This window comes from Neoarius graeffei, chromosome 12 (assembly GCF_027579695.1).
Source record: "Neoarius graeffei isolate fNeoGra1 chromosome 12, fNeoGra1.pri, whole genome shotgun sequence".
NCBI lineage: Eukaryota > Metazoa > Chordata > Actinopteri > Siluriformes > Ariidae > Neoarius > Neoarius graeffei.
Window position 1 is genome coordinate 20,479,697 of NC_083580.1, and position 22,690 is coordinate 20,502,386.

General features: G+C 44.6%; 2 protein-coding genes across 4 annotated transcripts in view; one reads left to right on the forward strand and one right to left on the reverse strand.

Moving 5' to 3' along the window:
* Positions 1 to 20,645, forward strand: part of p2rx4a (purinergic receptor P2X, ligand-gated ion channel, 4a) — a 40,510-nt gene extending 19,865 nt beyond the window's left edge. Inside the window, exons 5-12 of one of the 2 annotated variants that reach the window (XM_060935641.1) lie at positions 5,833 to 5,929; positions 7,556 to 7,636; positions 7,764 to 7,905; positions 13,325 to 13,458; positions 13,560 to 13,653; positions 13,757 to 13,822; positions 20,025 to 20,120; positions 20,344 to 20,645. In XM_060935641.1, coding sequence (XP_060791624.1) covers positions 5,833 to 5,929; positions 7,556 to 7,636; positions 7,764 to 7,905; positions 13,325 to 13,458; positions 13,560 to 13,653; positions 13,757 to 13,822; positions 20,025 to 20,120; positions 20,344 to 20,364 — 731 coding nt within the window. In that variant the 3' untranslated portion in view covers positions 20,365 to 20,645. The remainder of the gene's footprint in view (positions 1 to 5,832; positions 5,930 to 7,555; positions 7,637 to 7,763; positions 7,906 to 13,324; positions 13,459 to 13,559; positions 13,654 to 13,756; positions 13,823 to 20,024; positions 20,121 to 20,343) is intronic. The other variant, XM_060935642.1, reaches the window with a different exon arrangement.
* Positions 660 to 5,168, reverse strand: LOC132895265 (zinc finger protein 18-like). Of its 2 annotated transcripts, none has more exons than XM_060935643.1 (2): positions 4,039 to 5,168; positions 660 to 698 (listed from the first exon to the last, which is right to left on the reverse strand). In XM_060935643.1, exon 1 carries the CDS (start codon positions 5,094 to 5,096, stop codon positions 4,209 to 4,211), a length of 888 nt encoding a protein of 295 aa, XP_060791626.1. In that variant the 5' UTR covers positions 5,097 to 5,168; the 3' UTR covers positions 660 to 698; positions 4,039 to 4,208. The 2 variants fall into 2 exon arrangements, with proteins under 2 accessions (XP_060791626.1, XP_060791627.1); XM_060935644.1 differs by lacking the exon at positions 660 to 698 and adding an exon at positions 1,020 to 1,232.
* Positions 20,646 to 22,690: the final 2,045 nt, after the last annotated feature.

A 22,690-nucleotide genomic window follows, 5' to 3' on the forward strand; every position in this document is an offset into this window, starting at 1 on the left:
ATGGGGATGTTGCGCGGATGTATATCGGATGCAGACCGTTCACTGCGCATGCGGGGGGTATGAATTGCGTCTGCTCCGCGGATATAAAGGGATGCAGCACGCACGCCGTCAGCATAAAGCGGAAAGACGTGCTGGCGGCTACATCGATACATCTCTACTACATCTCGTTTTTGAAGAAGGCTACTCCCCCTTTTTATACAAAATATCGATTGTCCGCTAGGTGTCCTTCTACATACTCTAGACATACTCCAGACATCCTAAATATACAAGATACATCCCAGATATAAACGCTTTGTCCGTTTTGAATACTTTATATACGAGATGCATACGCTTACATCCTTTCTATTTCCGTGCTACTAACGATGAATAGACGTTTCATGTACCTTATCTTTCCTCCCTCTTTCCATTTTCAGCTGCAGCGGATGTGAGTTGCGAGGATGCCCAGAGGATGCAGAGAGGATACAGCAGACGTTTAACGGATGATAACGGACATAGAACGTTTGTTGCTCGTTGTAAATGTTCGCTGGATGTGGGTGGAGCACAGAGGGCGGCAGGACAGAGACTGAGTTCGCAAAACTCTTTTATTCGCACTTTTCAGCGGAAGCGGTTTTCTCTCTCAGTCACACACACACACATTCCGGTGCTCGGGTTGTAGCGCTCCTCTGCTCTCGCTCTCCCTCCTTAAATAGCCCGGTTTACTGGGGAGAACACACAAAACATAGATTAATCACACTCAGGTGAAGCGATTCTGCCACTTACCTTCCCCAACTCCGCCCTCCTGTCACAGACCGGCGCTTGACCACGCCCCCGCTGCCACATACCCCCACCGCCCGACTCAGGCCGGGCGCCCGTCCGGCCCGCAGCCGACTCCCCCCCCCCCCCCCTTGACGGGAGAGGAAGTCCGCAACGACCATCTGCGCCCCCGGCCTGTGGACCACCTTGAAGTTGAAAGGTTGGAGCGCTAGATACCAACGGGTGATCTGCGCGTTGGCATCCTTCATGCGGTGGAGCCACTGGAGGGGCGCGTGGTCCGAACAGAGGGTGAAAGAGCGCCCCAGCAGGTAGTAACGGAGGGCGAGGACCGCCCACTTGATCGCCAGACACTCTTTTTCGATAGTGCTGTAGCGCCCCTCACGCACCGACAGCTTCCGGCTGATGTATAATACTGGGCGATCCTCTCCCCCCACCTGCTGGGACAAAACGGCCCCCAGCCCTCTGTCCGACGCATCCGTCTGTAACAAAAAAGGGAGAGAGAAGTCAGGGGAGTGTAACAGTGGCCCCCCACACAGTGCAGCCTTTACCTCAGAGAAAGCCCGCTGGCACTGCTCCGTCCACTGGACCGGATCTGGCGCCCCCTTTTTAGTGAGGTCAGTCAGCGGGCTGGTGACGTCCGAATAATTAGGTATAAACCTACGATAATAGCCAGCCAGCCCCAGGAACTGTCTCACCCCCTTTTTGGTCTTGGGCCTCGGGCAGGCCGCAATTGCTGCGGTCTTATTAATTTGGGGACGCACCTGCCCGTTACCCAAGTGGAAGCCCAGATACCGTACTTCCACCCGCCCAATCGCACACTTCTTCGGGTTGGCAGTGAGCCCCGCCCGCCTCAGCGACCTAAGGACGGCCCTCAGGTGTTGCAGGTGCCGCTGCCAGTCATTACTATAAATGATGATGTCATCCAAGTAAGCGGCCGCATAGGTGGCGTGGGGCCGGAGGACCCGGTCCATCAGCCGCTGAAACGTAGCGGGCGCCCCAAACAGCCCAAATGGAAGTGTGACGAACTGGTGTAAGCCGAACGGTGTGGAAAAGGCCGTTTTTTCCCGGGATAATGGAGTCAAGGGGATCTGCCAATATCCCTTCGTCAAATCCAGTGTCGAGTAAAAGCGAGCCGTGCCTAGTCGATCGAGCAGCTCATCAATACGAGGCATTGGGTACGCGTCAAATTTAGACACCGCGTTGACTTTTCTGTAGTCCACACAGAACCGGACCGAGCCGTCGGCCTTGGGAACCAAGACCACCGGGCTGCTCCAGTCACTGTGGGACTCCTCGACAATGCCCATTTCGAGCATGGCCTGAAGTTCTTCCCGAACCACCTTTTTTTTGTGTTCGGGTAATCTATAAGGACGGCTACGCACTACCACCCCCGGGGGCGTCTCTATGTGGTGTTCTATGAGATTGGTGCGACCGGGCAGGGGCGAGAACACATCCGAAAACTCGGCCTGCAACTGGGCGACCTCCGTGAGTTGGGTCGGGGAGAGGTGGTCTCCACAGGGGACCGGAGAGGTGCGAGATGCCAATGACCTTTTTTGGACCTCCGGCCCCAGCTCCGCCTTCTCCGGAACTACCGACACCAACGCCACGGGGACCTCCTCGTTCCAGAGCTTCAGCAGATTGAGGTGGTAGATCTGTAGCGCCCCCTCCCTGTCCGTTCGCCTAACCTCATAGTCGACGTCCCCGACTCGCCGTGTGACCTCGAAGGGCCCTTGCCACTTGGCGATTAATTTGGAGCTCGACGTGGGCAGCAGGACGAGTACCTTATCTCCCGGAGTGAACTCTCTAAGGCGCGTGCCCTTGTTGTACAGGCGGGTTTGCCGTTCCTGGGCCTGCCGCAAATTCTCCTGAGTTAAGTGGGTGAGTGTGTGGAGTTTTGCGCGCAGATCCATAACGTATTGAATTTCATTTTTGCTCTGCGAAGGTCCCTCCTCCCAATTTTCCCGCAGTACATCTAAGATGCCGCGCGGCTTACGCCCATATAATAATTCAAACGGGGAGAACCCCGTGGAGGCTTGGGGGACCTCTCGCACTGCAAACAACAAGGGTTCGAGCCACTTATCCCAGTTACGTGCGTCCTCACTTACGAATTTTTTGATAATATTCTTGAGGGTGCGGTTGAACCGTTCGACTAAACCGTCCGTCTGTGGGTGATACACGCTGGTGCGGATCGGCTTAATACCCAGTAGCCCATACAGTTCGGCCAGTGTTCGTGACATAAACGAGGTGCCTTGGTCAGTCAGAATCTCTTTCGGGATTCCGACCCGGGAGATGACGTGGAAGAGGGCCTCTGCAATACTACGTGCGGAGATATTGCGAAGAGGCACCGCTTCCGGGTATCGCGTTGCATAGTCCACCAGAACCAATATAAAGCGGTACCCTCGTGTTGACCGATCTAATGGCCCGACGAGATCCATCCCAATTCTTTCAAACGGGGTCTCGATTAATGGTAGGGGGCGCAAAGGCGCTTTTGGAATGGCCGCGGGATTAACTAACTGGCATTCGCGGCACGCCGTACACCACTTACGGACGTCGCCGCGAATCCCCGGCCAATAGAACCGGGCCATTATCCGGGCGAGTGTTTTATCCTGCCCGAGGTGTCCCGCCATGGGATTAAAGTGAGCCGCCTGGAATACCAATTCCCGGCGGCTCTTTGGAATTAACAACTGGGTGACACGCTCCTTCGTCTGAGTGTCCTGCGTCACTCGGTACAACCTATCCTTTAAAATGGAAAAATAGGGGAAGGTCGGGGTGGCGTTCGGCTGGAGCGTTTGACCATCGATTACTCTCACTTGGTCAAACGCGTGTCGCAGAGTTTCGTCTCGCGATTGTTCCAGTGGGAAATCCGCGAGGGATTCCCCAATAGAAAGAGGAGGGGCCGGGGGCTCCTCACTCTGTCGCGGAGATGACGTAGACGGCTCTGCGACCGCAGCTCCAGCCAAAACGACACCGGGACCCCCACCCGCTAACCGGCAGGACCCACTCTTTACTAGGTGTGCCATCAACCCCCGGAATCCCGGCCAATCAGTCCCCAAGATCAAAGAGTGGGTAAGGCGAGGATTAACCGCCGCCTTTACTATGGATTTGTCCCCTCTGAAATATATGTGGACTGACACCAACGGGTAGCAGTGAACATCCCCGTGCACACACAACACCTTCACCCCTTGTGCTCCCCCCCAATGCCTCGTCTTGCACCAGGCTTTGGCGGATCGAGGTCTGGTTGCAACCCGAATCCACCAACGCCTGATATGTCGCCCCTTGTACACTTACCGGTATGCGATATGCTCCGGCCTGATCGAGGGCAGCCTCTGGCGCGTCGGGGATCCGCACCACCGCCCCCACCTCCATCGCGACACACTGTTGCTGCAGGTGGCCCGGTTCCCCGCAGCGCCAGCAAACCGGCCCGGGCCTCCCCTCTGCAGCTGTGGTTTGAGGGTCACTCACCTGAGGGGGGGGAGAGACAGACACAGAAGGGAGAAACGGGAGGGCACCACGGGTGCGGCGGGCCGGCTGGGGTGGAGCCGGCCCCCGCCTCCGTGGTGGGGGAATGGGGCGAGGACGGGACACGGGAGGAGGGGAAAGAGAGAGAGAGAGAGAGAAGAGGAGAGAGAAGAAGATGACAGCCGTTGTCCTGCCGCCGGGACAGCCGCCAGATGATCCTCCGCCAGTCCTACGGCCTGATCCAGCGACGCCGGGCGGTGGCACTGGACCCACTCCGCGGTTCCGGCGGGTAGGCGGGCGATGAATTGTTCCAGCGCCACCTGGTCGATGATCCCCTCGGCGTCGCGATCTTCGGCCCTCAGCCACCGCCAGCAGGCGTCCCGGAGCTGCTGGCCGAACGCGAATGGGCTGCCGACTTCCTCCATTCGCAGCGCGCGGAAGCGCTGGCGCTGCTGCTCCGGCGTGCGCCCCACGCGCTGGAGGACAGCCCGGCGAAGGTCGGCGTAGGCCAGCCGGTGGTCGGCGGGGAGCTGTAGTGCGGCTAACTGCGCCTCTCCCGTCAGGAGGGGGAGGAGGCGCGCCGCGCGCTGCTCCATCGGCCACCCCGAGGCTTCGGCGACCTGTTCGAACAACGCGATGAATGCCTCGGGGTCGTCCTGCGGGCCCATCTTAGTCAAGGTGATGGGAGACGGGCCCGCGGCCGGTGCGCTGGTGGACCCCGCCGACGCGAGGAGGCGCCGGAACGCCTCTCGGTCTTCCTGTTGAGCCAGCACCAGGGCTTCGAAGCGCTGCTCCTGCTCCTTCCGGAGCGTGACGAGTGCCTGGTGCTGGCTCTGCTGAGCCGTGGCGAGGGCGTGGATCAAGTCCGCGAACGGGGAGGATTCCATGGGGCTGCAGGACAGGTGCTCCACGATCCCGGGTTTCGGCACCACTGTAAATGTTCGCTGGATGTGGGTGGAGCACAGAGGGCGGCAGGACAGAGACTGAGTTCGCAAAACTCTTTTATTCGCACTTTTCAGCGGAAGCGGTTTTCTCTCTCAGTCACACACACACACACACACACATTCCGGTGCTCGGGTTGTAGCGCTCCTCTGCTCTCGCTCTCCCTCCTTAAATAGCCCGGTTTACTGGGGAGAACACACAAAACATAGATTAATCACACTCAGGTGAAGCGATTCTGCCACTTACCTTCCCCAACTCCGCCCTCCTGTCACAGACCGGCGCTTGACCACGCCCCCGCTGCCACACTCGTATATGTCGCGGATTTACATTGTACACGGCGGAAAGTTCATCCGTTCTAAAAGTTTTGTGCAGCTCAAAACTTTTTGCGCGGATGAAATCACAGTGGACGGATGCTCGATGGATAGAGCGTATGAAGCACGTATGCAATGAGTACACAACGGATGCATAGCATTTTCCAACGGATGGCAAAGATTTTTTTACGTTTTACATCCTCTTTGCATCCGTAAGTGCAGTGGGACCGGGCCTTTATGGTTGATCAGTGTACATCAGATATTAAGACAATTTGTGTTGTAGCATTATTGTAAAGCACTATTACTTTCAGTTAAAGGTGTATTGTTGCAGCTTATACACTGATCTTTTTTTTTTTTAATGACTTTTAAGGTGTACAGACAGGCAAGTGCGTGAACTTTTCAGAGTCAGAGATGACGTGTGAGGTGTTCGCCTGGTGTCCTCTGGAGAAAAACAACAATCCTCCAAAGTAAGTTCCTACTGAAATATACTTTATCTTGATCAACTTTTCAATACGTCAAATATATTGTGTATCACAGTTTATTGCTTTTTCTTACATACAATAAGGTTATCAAATTGAATACTTTGTATGAGAAACATAACTGTTTGAATATCCAGATCACACATCATTTGCTGCAATTTTTTTTTTAAAAGTGTTGTGACTTCTTCATATATTTCTCGACAAGGAGAACCTGATCCCAAAATGCCATAAAAAGTGTGAGACCACATATTTTATGATATTACCAAAATGGAGCATGACTGACTTCTTATTGGTATTGTCTAATTCTTAAAGAAAGAAAACCTGTATTATTAGAAAACCCTGAATCTGATGATTACCTAATTCAAATACCATAATATAACTGCATTTTAATGAACTGCTATCTTTTTAATCTGAGTGTTTTTATTACCTCCGCCAAGGAGGTTATGTTTTCGGTAGCGTTGGTTGGTTTGTTTGTTGGTTTGTCTGTTAGCAACATTACGGAAAAAGTTATAAACGGATTGCTCTGAAAATTTTTCCAGAGGCGTGACTGGGCACAAGTAACAATCCATTAAATTTTGGCTGTGATCCGGATCACCTTCTGGATCCCGGATTTTTTTTTTTTTTTAAAGGATTCTTGGTGGAGGTCTGTGCTCTTGGAGTGCTTTTCTAGTATTTTCCTTGCTTTCTGTTTTTAATTCTTCAATACAGCATATTTTGTTCTTCACTATGTTTCACTTATGCTTTTAGAGACCCAGTGAATTCAAGGTACTCCACTGTAATGTATTTACTTAGATAAAATAATATGGAGCGGGACAGTGGTGCAGCAGGTAACATTGCCCGTTTACAGCTCTAGGTCTAGTCCTGAGCTTGCGTCCGTGTCTGGGTTTTTTTTTTTTTTGCATGTTCTCACCATGGGTTTCCTCTGGGTTCTCCAGTTTCCTCCCATTGTCCAAATACATGCATATAGTTGGATTGGTTACACTAAATTGCCTCTAGGTGTGAATGTGTGCATGCGTATGCCTGGTGAATAAAACCCTATTTCATCATCCTTTTTTCTTCGTCTGAGTAGCTTTCTCCTAACATCTTACCCTGCATCTCTTTGTACCGTCAAATCCATGGTCATCACATGGCAGCTCTACTGAAGCTCAGTAATACCTAATGTGACTTGCTCTTGTTGGAAAACAATGCATCAAGATGCAAGTGTTCTACGCTAAAGCAGGTAGACTTCAACTATATGTTGAAGTATAGCTAACATGATGGACTGTTCTCATGTTTATTTTCTTGGAGTTTGGGCTCAGGAGCTCTTTATCAAGGATCCAGATGAAGCATTACAACACAAACAGCTACAAGCTTTGACACATCTGTCTTTGTCATTCATTTCCTGGTAACAGCAAAATGTCATCCTGTGGAGCGCCCTCCCCGGAGGGATATCTACTTTTGGATATAATGCCTCATTTCTTGATTAGACTGAGTTCACAATTTCCATAGAGACAGTAGACTTGAATGTTTGTGAATGTTAACAGATTTCCTGGATTTCAAATCACTGTTGTCCAGCATTAGAAGAGGTTACAGTAACATTCTTGAAATACTCTCCTTTTTTGGTCCCTTTCATAGACCTCCAATGCTAGCAGAAGCAGAAAACTTCACTGTCCTCATAAAGAACAGCATTCGATACCCCAAATTCAATTTCAACAAGTAAGTTGACACATTATATGCAATACAATACGTCAACATTAAAAATATTCTATCATTTGACTTCAAATTCTCAGCAAATATGCTGGCTTATTTATTTAAAAATATATATTTTTTTAATTTTACACAGACGAAACATACTGCCCCATGTAAACAGCACCTACTTGTCACAGTGTGTGTTTAACCGTAAAACGGATCCAGACTGTCCAATTTTTAGACTCGGAGACATCGTATCTGAAGCCAGTGAAGATTTCCAGACCATGGCAGTTCAGGTTTGAAGAACTAATACAGGCTATTTATTTTTACTCAATATCACATGAGAAACCAATAGAAAGTCTTTGAGGTTTAAAGGTTTAAAAAAAAAAACTATTAAAACCACACTGAATTCTTAAAAAAAAAAAAAAAAACCACCAACCTCTTCATACAGGAGTTATACAATGACAGGTTTTAGTAAAGGTTTATATAATATAAAATGTGTGTGTGTACAACCCCGATTCCAAAAAAGTTGGGACAAAGTACAAATTGTAAATAAAAACGAAATGCAATAATTTACAAATCTCAAAAACTGATATTGTATTCACAGTAGAACATAGACAACATATCAAATGTCGAAAGTGAGACATTTTGAAATTTCATGCCAAATATTGGCTCATTTGAAATTTCATGACCGCAACACATCTCAAAAAAGTTGGGACGGGGCAATAAGAGGCTGGAAAAGTTAAAGGTACAAAAAAAGGAACAGCTGGAGGACCAAATTGCAACTCGTTAGGTCAATTGGCAATAGGTCATTAACATGACTGGGTATAAAAAGAGCATCTTGGAGTGGCAGCGGCTCTCAGAAGTAAAGATGGGAAGAGGATCGCCAATCCCCCTAATTCTGCGCCGACAAATAGTGGAGCAATATCAGAAAGGAGTTCAACAGTGTAAAATTGCAAAGAGTTTGAACATGTCTACAATGCATAATATCGTCAAAAGATTCAGAGAATCTGGAAGAATCTCTGTGCGTAAGGCTCAAGGCCGGAAAACCATACTGGGTGCCCGTGATCTTCGGGCCCTTAGATGGCACTGCATCACATACAGGCATGCTTCTGTATTGGAAATCACAAAATGGGCTCAGGAATATTTCCAGAGAACATTATCTGTGAACACAATTCACCGTGCCATCCGCCGTTGCCAACTAAAACTCTATAGTTCAAAGAAGAAGCCGTATCTAAACATGATCCAGAAGCACAGACGTCTTCTCTGGGCCAAGGGTCATTTAAAATGGACTGTGGCAAAGTGGAAAACTGTTCTGTGGTCAGACGAATCAAAATTTGAAGTTCTTTATGGAAAAAAGGGACACCGTGTCATTCGGACTAAAGAGGAGAAGGACGACCCGAGTTGTTATCAGCGCTCAGTTCAGAAGCCTGCATCTCTGATGGTATGGGGTTGCATTAGTGCGTGTGGCACGGGCAGCTTACACATCTTGTAAAACACCATCAATGCTGAAAGGTATATCCAGGTTCTAGAGCAACATATGTTCCCATCCAGACGACGTCTCTTTCAGGGAAGACCTTGCATTTTCCAACATGACAATGCCAAACCACATACTGCATCAATTACAGCATCATGGCTACGTAGAAGAAGGGTCTGGGTACTGAACTGGCCAGCCTGCAGTCCAGATCTTTCACCCATAGAAAACATTTGGCGCATCATAAAACGGAAGATACGACAAAAAAGACCTAAGACAGTTGAGCAACTAGAATCCTACATTAGACAAGAATGGGTTAACATTCCTATCCCTAAACTTGAACAACTTGTCTCCTCAGTCCCCAGACATTTACAGACTGTTGTAAAGAGAAAAGGGGATGTCTCACAGTGGTAAACATGGCCTTGTCCCAACTTTTTTGAAATGTGTTGTTGTCATGAAATTTAAAATCACCTAATTTTTCTCTTTAAATGATACATTTTCTCAGTTTAAACGTTTGATATGTCATCTGTGTTCTATTCTGAATAAAATATGGAATTTTGAAACTTCCACATCATTGCATTCTGTTTTTATTTACAATTTGTACTTTGTCCCAACTTTTTTGGAATCGGGTGTGTGTGTGTGTGTGTGTGTGTGTGTGTGTGTATAAATAAAAATATGTGCAGTGCCTAAAAGCGGAGCTCCCGATGAGTGTATAAGCAAAATATTTGCAAGAGCACAAAATTAACCTGAAATATAATAATAATAGCAGCATATGAACATTCAAATTCTGTAATGTAGTGTAGTATATTATATGGACACGAGTGTTTTACTGGGAAATACGCCACTCGTATTTTTCACATGAACTATATCCAGGACATGGAGAACTACAACTGTGACATTTTAAATAATATTGGTTGCCGTTGAGTAGTATCAGAGCTATTCCATTCAGCTAGCATGATACTGAACAAGTCGAAGACGAGTTCAAGATCATGCTAGCTGAATGGAATATCTCTTGTATACCATAAAAAAAGGCTAATGCCCGTGAATCGGTGCCATCAGCGCAGCGGTGAAGTCACCTTCCAGCCAGTGTAGCGTTCATCATTAGAGTTAGCGAATGTTGATAAAGCGGTCAAGCCAGTGCTATCGAGAGCAAGTAGCATAGGCTAATGACTGACTGAGAAACTAAGCTTTCTGTCTCAAGACTCTTCTTTCATGCACACTTGCTACAGTATTTTTCACTCAGACTTAAGTATTCATTTCCCAATGTAATTTACTTGGTTACTTTTAAAATCAACATCAACAACTACACACAGCAGAGCTACCTGGCACCCTGCTGCTAATCCCTTGCTGAATCCTTTGCCCTGTTGCTTTTTTGGTGTGTCTGGCTAAGTTTTGGCTGAGCCGCAGTCCCTGCTCTAATAGTAAAGATTCGACACTGCTTATAAATATATGTGGAAAATATCTCTAATGGAATTTTAGTAACCTTTTGGGTGTTCAATGCGTCGTTCATGTTCCCGGCGAACAAAGAAATGCTTCTGTGCATACGCAGCAGAAAACTCTCATTGGATATTCGCATTGGCTCCGACATATGACGTCTTGTTGCCTTGACAACCATGCAATATTGTGAACCATATTCGGCACTCATTCTCCATTGGGTAGAGTGACTTAATACATGTAGGATAAGCGATATGCTAACAATATTGGATGCTATTGAACCAAATGAATGAAACCCGCTAGAAGGGAATAGAACACACATTTTTATTCCATCAAAAAAGTGTCCTGTATGTATAATAACTTTCTGTACGTCACTCATGAGGAAATTGATTAATTGTTTGATAAATTTGGGTATTTTGTGAATGTGTCGATGTAATAAAAGAACATCACACGTTAGCTTGAAGATATGAAGTTTATCTTCTCATGTTGAGAAACTTGCATTTTTCATACAAAATGCATCGCAGATCTGAGTGACTTGTTTTTCGATATTTCACTCCGATGACGTCACTCCCAGTGTTTTCCCGCTGACTAGACAAATTGGTTCAAAATTAAAATTCTCCTGATTAACGCGTGGGGGGGTGGTTGTGGCGGTTTCTATATAATATTAAGAACATTACATGCTTGCGCAAAGATATGAAGCTTCTCGTGTTGAAAAATATCACACATTTGCTTTGCTCACTCATGATGTGTACATTCACCACTTTAAGATAAACTTCGTATCTTTGTGCCACCGTATAATATCCTCCTATTTTTTTCGTGGCCTGGTTTCCATCAAATCCTGCGCTCTGATTGGCTGGCGACTGGGTCTGTATCCTACGATACGGACCCCGGTTATGTACCTCTGGCAACTCGCTCATTCACAACAACAAACATAGTAGCAATTTTTGTCAACCTTTATCTTTTTTATAAGATTTATTTATAAGATTATCAAAAATCTTATAAATTTTTGCCAGCATTTCTCAGGAGAATAGCATTAATTTTACATCATGGATAGCGATAATGACAGTGTTCACAGCGAAAGCGAGTTTTACTACCCTGAGGAAGAAGAAATAAAAAAAAAACATTTCAGGAGAAAGCTAAAAACCTGTAACTGTTGCTAACGCCGAGCAAAAACATGGCTGAATCCTGAATGACTCAATTTTGTATAAATGGGGGACTACATAGGCGGCAAAATGTAGGGTTTTTTTTTCCTGCCATGGAAGTGCACTTGTATACTGAGGAGGAAGCCATTTGCTTTACAGCTGTGAATGAGGATTCAAAATGGCGGCTCGGCTTGGTTTTCCCTTTCGGGCGCTCTCGTTTTCTGTTAGAATTTGGTAAAGAAAAAAATAAATATATTATTTACCAGCTTAAGGTCGGTCCGTATGGTGAAATACCGTGACCTCGGCCTTGAATACTGACCTCGGCCCAGAGGGCCTCGCTCAGTACTTTCAAGACCTCGGTCACGGTATTTCACGATACGGACCTCCCAGCCGGTAAATAACATGTATGTATTTCGCATCAGTAAATTGCTGCATTGTCTTGTGACAATGAAACCAATAATGAGAGGCACATCGCAGTTATGAATACATATTTATTCCTTTCTTTGACCCCAAAGAAACACCATGGCATTTATTATGGTGTGACTCTGCTGGGCGCCTGGTGGACAGCAGTGAACCAGCGATTTCACGTTACATCATTACTATATATTACTATAACAATTCCCCGATTGCTGTTGATGCTGAATAACAGGCAGGCGGGATCAGATTCACTTTTTGAGTTTTATTTCAAAACTACCACTCAAACAAAACAAGCATGCTTTTCAGCCGACTTAAACTAATGCTCAAATCAATGCACCGGCGTGACTTCAGCCCGGAGAAGCTGATGACTTTCTGCTCCTCTCCCCCTTTTATCTGCTCGCCCTCACTGCACGCAAACACACAGACAGCACATAATTCACAACAGGTGCTTTCACTTTGCCACTCTCCTTCACCGGCTTCGCTCTCCATTCATAAACTGGCCCTTGATCATGACCCTGCTGCCACATGGACATAAAAACTTATCGATCCGTGGTAGTTTTAGATTATTGAAAATTAAGGAAAATGCTCATAATTGCTATTGAGCTGTGCAATAATTGCTTACATGAGTGTGCAGAGTAAGAAATCTTTCAGTTTTTTTTTTAAAAAAAGCATACATTGCCTGCTATGAAAAATCCAGTCGGATAAAAATCTACTAGAAAACATCTTCCTTGACCGAATGCAATGTATGAGCTCTGAGGGTTCTGCAATCTTGATATTTCAAACTCAATATGTTGAACAGTTGTCTGGTTACAGCTGTCACCTGTCCAACAAGCTAGTGGACTAACAAAGCTGTTTTAATTAGTTTTATATGAAACTGTCAGTTTTCCATACAATGTGTTGGTAAATAATCCCACATTTATTTTTTAAAAAGCAAATAAAAAATGAGCATTGGATTAAAAACCCATCTATCTTTATGTAAATAAAGATACAAATTTCCTTGTCTGGTGGTCAAGTGTTTTGAGATGCATTGCCTTGCGCTTGCGGTCGGGTTCCCTGTGGTGGTACATGTTGTTCAGTCCATCAGTTCTATTGTATCATACAGCTATCGGTTCAACCTTGTCTGTATCTTTTCGGATGTAAAAAAAAAAAAAGTAAAAATTGACTTACTCAAATTTATAAATCATTAAAACAAAGAAGGATATAAATGAATTAATTGTAGACATTTAATCAGTTATATTTGATCCACAGGGGGGAGTGATAGGAGTGCAGATTCGCTGGGACTGTGATCTGGACTTGTCTGATAATTCGTGTGTCCCTCACTACACATTCCGCAGATTAGATAATAAGGATCCTGACAACATTGCCTTAGGATACAACTTCAGGTTTGCTGTGATAGTGTTACAGAATGTATCTCTGGGATTTATTGCTCATTAACTGTCTCTTCTGTTATGGTTCACTTTTGATGTCCATGACAAAATTACAGGTTTGCAAAATATTACAAAAATACAGAGGACCAGGAGATCAGGACGTTAATCAAAGGCTACGGCATTCGCTTTGACGTTATGGTCCTTGGAAATGTGAGTCTTTTTCCCTCAGGTCTGTGAAAACAGTCTCTGTTCTTATGATTTAAAATTGATTGAGGTGGGGGTATTTTTTTTTTTTTTTTTTTTGCTTATACAGGCAGGGAAATTCAATATTATCCCAACATTGCTCAACATTGGGGCTGGGTTGGCACTCCTTGGCCTGGTAAGTACTGATGTATGATGGATTTGGAACTTGCATAATTAATCTTAAAAGGAAGCAAAATGGGGAAAGTTAAAATTTTCGCTCGCCTTATCTTGACCCTTTCACCACTACGTAATGTTCTCCAGAAGTGGTTTCACTGTAGTAGGGAAACTGGAAGAGCAGTCTGCAGTGGTGAAAAGGATATATATTGTCTGATAGTTCTTAAAAGTCTGAAAGAGCAAGAATGCTGACCCAGGACAAATTCTTACTCTATGCAATTACAGTTTATTTACGTTTATGAACAGATAAGGAGGGAATTAGGCAGGGAAGTAACCAAGAGACCAAGATTAACTCCACAATGCTACCACCACCATGCTTCACTATGGCGATGTTCTCATCAGGGTGATGAACAGCATTGGGTTTCTGTCAAACATAAGATTCCGTACGAAGGTCTCTCCAGACCAGATGACCCTTTTCCACTTGTTTGCTTAGTGCCCCACAATTTGCAAACAAACGGAATGTGATTTATAAAGGCACTATGAGTCACAAATATGCACACCATACTTCACAAATACAACACACCTCTCAAACGAACACAATGTGCTTTGCAAAGTATAAAACACGGCTATCAAATAGTGCGTTTTGCAAATACAAATGTTACTTACAAACAAATGCTTGACAGGTTCCACAAATGTAAAGAATGCAAATAAATCAGCAATATTTGAATTGCTAAATTGACCGTAGGTATGAGTGTGAATGGTTGTTTGTCTGTATATGTCAGCCCTGTGATGTGGCAAGTTGTCCAGGGTGTACCCTGCCTCTCACCCATAGTCAGCTGGGATAGGCTCCAGCTTGCCCGCAACCCTGCACAGGATAAGCGGCTATGGATAATGGGTGGATGGAAATCCAGACATTTTATATGCTTGGAGTTCTCTGGTGTGCCCTCTAGTGGAATCCTCCAATAACATGCGTAGTACATAGGCAAGTATGTGAACAATTACGTTCATGATGCAGGCGGTTGTCAGCACAAACGCATAGTTAAAATTCAACTAATTTACCTTTCCAAGGGCGTTGCCTTGAATTTCTCTTGAGCAATGTGTATGAAGATGGTGTGTCAATATGAGCGGTCATCGGGTAAATTTTGATATCTATGTAGCTTGTCAGAAATGCAGTTGTTTTGAAGATGTGAAGGTTAACTGCAACAGTGAAATTTCCCCTGAAAGTAATGCGTTATCACCATGTTCTAAATGTTAATTTGGTAGATAACCCAGTGATGATTATCACTGACTCGCTAGCAGTAACTGTGCTGTTGGGTGTTTTTCTATGAAATAATAAATGTTTCACTTTATTGCTACTATCCGAAGCAGCCTAGAAGGACTTTGACCTGAACTGTAACTAGTGCTGATGGTAAATCATGCTTTTTAAAAAAATATATTTATACATGTATAAAACCTCCAACAACACGTAAACTGCTAGTGAGCCAGTGATGGATATCGCTTGATTATTATCCAAATAAATGTTATGTAGAACCTGGTTAAAATCGTTACTTCATTGTTGCAGTTACCTTTCAAGTCTTCAAAACAACTGCATTTCTGACCAGCTATAAAGAGAACATTATTTACCTGTCAACCGCTCATGTTGACACACCTTTGACGCATCTGGAGAAATCCAAGGCAACTCTTTTGGAAAGTTGAACAAGCTGAATGGAGGGGTGGATACCCCTGTGGCGCCACCTGCTGCTTGTGTTCAACCCTTTGTGTGTTTTTTTTTTTTTTTCAAATCAGGAATTTGCATTTGCATGGATTAAAGTTTTCCGTCGCTACGATGGATTTCTGTCAACTGGGAGCGCTAAAGATCAATAATGAGAGTGATGCAGATCTGAGGAAAAAAGGGGGGTAGGCCCATAGGTCTGACACCGATGTGATTTAGAACTTCACCAAGCTGCTGTGATTGCCTGTTGTTGAACCCTTTCTTGTGCTATGTTTGAGTATATGTAAAGGAATAAGTTGTTGCGCTAGATAGGCCTAAATAAATAAATAGTACAGCCTACACTACTGCCTAGTCCCGGGGAGGCTCGGCGTAGGCAGCGAGCCGCGGTGCTCGGCTTGAGTTTCGTTTCTATCGGCAACTCCAGCCCGACTTTGGACGCTCGTAACTCGGCCAGGGGAGGTCCCAGCCTCTCCAAACTTGGCAGCCAGCGACCTCTGCCCTCTCCCCAACGAACCAGCGCTGCCAGGGCGGGCCAGCCCCGTGCCTCGGGACTCGATTCACCCCAAGGCGAGCCGCGGCGCTCCGCATCAGTTTCCTTTTAACGGCGGCTCCACTGATGAAACAATTTGGCTGTCCTACTACTAGGTAACTACTTGCCTACTACTAATACTAGGCCTATTGTAGTAATAATAATAATAATGATGATGATGATGATGATGATATTTGCCTATTGAAAGGTGATCAGGTAAAAAAATCTAAACAGCCCTGTTGAAGCCGCAGCGAGACCTATGCTATTAAGCCTTTTGTAGGTTAAACAGGCTTTGGCAGACAACGTTCTGGAAAGGCTGTGTTTTTCTTTGGTTTGATTAGCCTACAATTTAATCTTTTTTAAACATTATGGTTTCAGCAGTTCGCTTCAACATTGGAGGCTGCAGAGTCGGGCTGCAAGATTTCCCGACACTTGTTTAAGATGCCAAACTTCATAGTAAGGAGAAAATAATTCCACAGTATTTAGTGCCTCGTCAGTCTCAAAAATTAATAGTGAAGGACCAACGCGAATTAAGTCCCAAAAAACATCTCGTAGGCCTATATTTTACATTTTCAAAAAAGTCTGGAATTGGATGTCGGTCAGTGGAGTGTAATGAAGTGTCTCATTCACTAAGCACAAAAGGTCAGAAAACAGTGGAGAAAACAGCTATTGCTTAAACAGGCTACTAATGGTTTACATTAGTAAATTTAATGTATGTGACAAATTCATTGATTAAATAGATAAAGAAGCGAATACTCCAAAGCTCAAAATTCAGGAAAGTGGCTCCGGTGTCGCAAGTGCACAAGAACAGTTATTTGAAAGTTAACCTAATGAATTTTGTGCGTACGTGTGCGATTTCATGAAGAACCGGGACAATTGGCATTCGGTGAAAGATTCACACCTATGACTCATTATATTCACGCGCGCCCTCTCGCCCATTGTTACTTCGTTTTCCCGATTTACACGCGTGTCTGAAGATGGAGTTTTCAGAAATCTCCACTCTGCCCAGAGTTTGCAAAAGTAGCTGTTTTCAGTGACTGAAACCTCTGTATAGGTGTGAATGAGAGGTGCAACCGAATAAATAAATATGCGTCTTTTTTATCCGGCTACATGTAGGCTATCACTGCGCAAAGCCTCCAATGTTGAAATGGTAGTAATATTTGTTAAAATAATAGTAGGCTAATTTCCACATTAATTGGTAAAATGGCCCAAGGGATGTGATGGGGGGGATGGCCGTTTTATAAGGGGGATGATTTGAGATTTTTATTTCAGAAGGGGGATGCCTCCCCCCACATCCCCCCTCAACTAGAGTACTGCGTATAAGGCCACCTGACATAGGCCCTTCGAGTTCCATCACTAGAGCGCGTCAAATTACTTTCGGTTTTGCCAGCATGGACACGCTTCTTTTAAATGAAGGCACAGATGTGTCAGACATCGACAAAACGGTAAAGAATAAGTGGAGATGGGCTTGGCGAAATGAAATGGGCGATAATGGCAAGCTCCTGCTGCTGTGCCAAGGAAAAAGAAACAAAAACAGGCATCAGGTGTTGCCAAACTAGATGCCTTTGGCTTCACTGCGAAGAAGCAGAAAAAGTGAACTTTCACTTTACTTTTCTTGTTTCCTGGCTTTATTTCAACAGATTTTCCTATTTTTCTTTCTGTTCCACTCTTCTGAAAGCATGGTTCAAGTTCGACTGCACTTGCACTTTTCTCTGAACCACTGTTGTGCATTACTAAAGTATTGTTGAAATAAATTTGCACTTTGCGCTGAAAACTTGATGTTTCATCATGAATAGCCAGTAATGACAATGGTAAAGTCTTGCCTTAGCTTTAGTCATTTGTTAAAATTATGTAAATGTACTATAAGTAGGGGCTTAGGGGATGATGGACAACACGGCGTTTAAAATTTGACGCATCGCTGACATGGTAGGGGAGCTTTTTTTTTTTTCAGTCAGATTTTTTTTTTTTTTTGCTTTAATCCATGCATTTGCAACTTGTACAAGTGGAATAACAGTGCCATGCCACATTTATGTGTACTTGTCAAAAAAAAAAAAAAGGTCAGATCTTTAAAACCGATTACACAAACTTGCAAAATGTTGTGGAACCTGTCCAGCATTTGTTTGTAAGTAGCATTTTTGTATTTGAAAAATAAATTTTTACTTTTTTTTTTGTATTTTGCAAAGCACACGGTGTTTATTTGAGAGGTGCTTTGTGTTTGTAAAGGATGGTGTGTGTGTGTGTGTGTGTGTGTTTATTTGCGAATCGTCGAGCTTTTGTAAAACATATTCAGAGTGTTGGTGACATTTTGGCAGCTTTCTAACTCCATAATTTTTGTTTACTAATCAATAGTGAGTAGAGGTCCTTTAAAGCTATATGGCTTTTCGATTTCAAGAAATCAGTGAAATTTAGTTCCCTCTGAAATTTGGTCATTGTGAATGCATGTTTTATTTCTGTTTAAAAAAAAAAAAAAAAGGGCCATTCTGTGGCTGAGAAGTTATTTAATTTGAGGAGATTCCCTAGCAAACAATGTGCATGAAATCGCTTGCTTTGCGCAGTCAAGCAGACTGGGGAAGTCCGTGTGCACATGCGCAGGTTTACCTTTTGAGTTTTCCGGCATCCGGTGTTGCATTACTGCCATCTATAGGTTTACCTTTGACCATGCACTGACAGTTACATCGTTCTGTCGCTAAACGAACAGCTGATCACACCGAGGTGCTCGCTGACCGCCAGTATTTATTAGTTTGGTCCTGCGTTTAATTTCCTTTGCAACATAACGTCTTTTCTTCTCGCTTTCCGTTAATGTAGTCGGTCTTTCACATTTCATTCGCACACTCGCGTCCTCCATTTTCCTCTCCTGGTTTCAACTTTGTATCACACAATGCTTTGCGTGAATGGGGAAAGCCCCCTACGTGATGCATGACGTAGTATCTTGAATTGGGTCGTGATGAAGCAAGAAAAAAAATAGTAGAGAATTTAGGGCAGGCGGCACGGTGGTGTAGTGGTTAGCGCTGTCGCCTCACAGCAAGAAGGTCCAGTTTCGAGCCCCGTGGCCGGCGAGGGCCTTTCTGTGCAGAGTTTGCATGTTCTCCCCGTGTCCGCGTGGGTTTCCTCCGGGTGCTCCGGTTTCCCCCACAGTCCAAAGACATGCAGGTTAGGTTAACTGGTGACTCTAAATTGACCGTAGGTGTGAATGTGAGTGTGAATGGTTGTCTGTGTCTGTGTGTCAGCCCTGTGATGACCTGGCGACTTGTCCAGGGTGTACCCCGCCTTTCGCCCGTAGTCAGCTGGGATAGGCTCCAGCTTGCCTGCGACCCTGTAGAAGGATAAAGCGGCTAGAGATAATGAGATGAGATGAGAATTTAGGGCCACTGTTTAAAAAAAACTAATAAAATTGGAAGTCTGTGATTTGAATTCGGTAGCTTTCGGTCCACTAAACAAAAATAATCGGGTGTCGGGGAAAATTCTTTTTATGACCTAAACTTGGGGGTGGCACGGTGGTGTAGTGGTTGGCGCTGTCGCCTCACAGCAAGAAGGTCCGGGTTCGAGCCCCATGGCCGGCGAGGGCCTTTCTGTGCGGAGTTTGCACGTTCTCCCCGTGTCCGCGTGGGTTTCCTCCGGGTGCTCCGGTTTCCCCCACAGTCCAAAGACATGCAGGTTAGGTTAACTGGTGACTCTAAATTGACCGTAGGTGTGAGTGTGAATGGGTGTCTGTGTCAGCCCTGTGATGACCTGGCGACTTGTCCAGGGTGTACCCCGCCTTTCGCCCGTAGTCAGCTGGGATAGGCTCCAGCTTGCCTGCAACCCTGTAGAACAGGATAAAGCGGCTAGAGATAATGAGATGAGACCTAAACTTGAAAAATCTGAAAGAGCAGTTTATGTATAATTCTGTATATTATGTGTATGTACTGTTGTCTTGGCTTATTATAGCAACCCAATACAAATTCTGAAGTTCATCCTGGAAGTTTGACCTTCATGGTTTTTCAGGTGAATGTGGTGTGTGACTGGATTTCTCTGACTTGCATGCAAAAAAGTCACTATTACAGAGAACAGAAGTTTACTTATGTCGATGACTATGAGAGTGTGAGTATTTTTCTTTTCTTTTTTTTTTCCAGTCTGTGCAGACATCCTGCATTGTATATGGTGCTTATTGTTGCATGTACTTGTATCACATTTATTGAATCTAGTTGACCCTGGGGACTTGAAGGATTCTTCTAGCAACACATTTAACCAGCATTCAGACAACTTAATCTGTACAAATGCTCAATTAATGCATTTCTTTTTCTTTTCTTTTTTGGTCTGTTAGTTGTCCAGTGACGTTCCATAGAAGCAATGATTTCATGACCTGAAGATTTGCTGGGTGCCCACTGACACATGTTTAATATTAGTATTTTTATTACACCTGCTGAATGTTTTTTACTTTCATGGATCAATTAAATTAAATGTAAACAACTCACTTGCTTAACTGTCAAATTTTTAAATAATGATCAATTGTATAAATCTTCTAACATGCAGTTTGTTTATTTTTTAAATTCAGTCTCGAAATGTTAAAGATGACATTTGCAATGTTTAAAAGTTTTTCCTTTTGTATTGTAATGAGCATTGTAATGATGTCCCCCCCCCCCCCCCCCCCCCATTTTGCCTTAAAAATGCAACTTAGAAGGTATATGCTGTTTTAACGGAAGGGGTGGTCAGCCGTGAGGAAGGAAAATATAAGGTACCAGAGGGCCTTAAATGTTTATTGCAGCAACTGCTTATTGGTTATTGTGATATCTGAATATAGACCACAGAAAACACATTTTTCCACAGCATGGACATGGGCTTTCATTTCATTTTCAACACTTCCCCTCATGACTTAACTGAGCACTTGTGGTGAAAATTGGGGGAGAGTATAGGGGTGTATTTTTAAACAGGAATTCAATGGGAAAAGAAAAGGTTTTCATGTATAGATGGATTAAAACCAAATTGGAAGGGCTTGTGTAAAGCTGCATTGATTTCCATTGCTTATTCAGGGGAATCATAAAATGCAGAGAGATGCCCAGACAATGGCCCATTCAAGGGAGTAACTTTGATTTTGACATTGGTGGGGACACAAAAGTGATCCAAGGCAGAGCTTCCGAAAGGTGTTTTTTTTTTTTTCCCCTTTTTTTTTTTCCCCTAATGGTTAGGAAGTTAGTCTTTGGATCCCAGGGTTGCAGGTTCAAATCCCACCCTTACCTCTCCCTACATCTCCATCCATGGCTGAAGTGCCCTTGAGCAAGGCACCTAACCCAACATTGCTAGAATCTGATGATTTATTACTTTTACACCACACAATTCCTAATTTGTGTTTAAGCAGTCGTTCTGTCTCTTCCACAGAAATACATGAAAATAAGAATTAAAAACTTTAAGCATTTTTAGCATTAAATATTGTTTTGTTTTGTTTTTAAATTTCAATATCTGTGGTGTTTGACATGGGGGGGGGGTCTCAAAATTCACTGACTGCCTTATTGAGACACTCATAAATAGGTGCTACTGGTGGCATTTTCTATTCTGTAATTAAGCTCAATTTTAGTTAAAATGATATTTGGATATATAATTTAGTGATTGCCTATTATAGCATGATTATGATTACATTAGTATTGCATTTGTAGTATACCCCCCCTTTTTTTGTTGCCCCTCCATTTTCCATATTATGTCTTTTTGTTGCCTGTTTGTGTTTGTAACGTGTGTTATGATTTTCACTGCAGATGTGCTTGTGACTTCATGTTCATGCGGCAGTTACCAATATTCGTCTGTAGGTGGCAGTAAAAGACCATGGATTTGTTGCATCTAGCCTAGCCTAGTAGTAGTAGAAAGAGGTCTCTGTAAAACGGTGAACGCAGCAGACTCAGTGGCTGTCACGCTGTTGATTCTGAAGGCCTCTGCATGCTCTTGCGACAAGGCTTTCGCAGATAGCTTTTTGCAGACAGTTGTAATTTATTGTTGAGCGGGGATAATAGGCGTGCGCGATGTTATTCACCGGCACAACGCAAGGGGGCGCGAAGTCACTAGGAGTAGTTGGTGGGTGTGGTTAGTGGAGTGTTTATCCTCCGGTTACTTATAATGACTAGAACTTTTTTTTTTAATAATGACTAGAACTGGAGTCGTATAGATGTACGTACTTCCTCACTTCCTCAATCAACCACTCTTCATGCTGCTCCATCTTCGCTCGTGTTTTTAAAAATGCCGGTCGTGAAAACAAAACAAACCGGGAAAGTAGGGAAGCGGAAGTGCGTGCACAGCGGATGTAGAGTGGACCAATCAGAGCCCTCTTGTCTGCGGCGCTGTCTGCGAGGCTTCTGCGGTGGTCACAATTTTTGGGAGGTGCTCGCAGAGCGTCTGTGAAGGTGGGGGGGCTACGCAGCCACTGTCTGCGACGCTATCTGCGAGGACTGGGTTGTCAGCATAAATTGGCCTTGAAACGCAAGTCGCGCATCTGCATGGCCATGCAGTAGCCTACATCTGACTACTTACATTCTGTAAAACCATTAGGTCTATAAATTTAACATTCATTCATTGAGGATATTATCTAACACCAAGTTACATTGCTCCAGCATTCCTTTTCTCTGCAGCTATGCAGTAGCCTAGCTCGGATGCGTCCTGTCATGTTGCTAAACCTGCCTAAGGAGCCG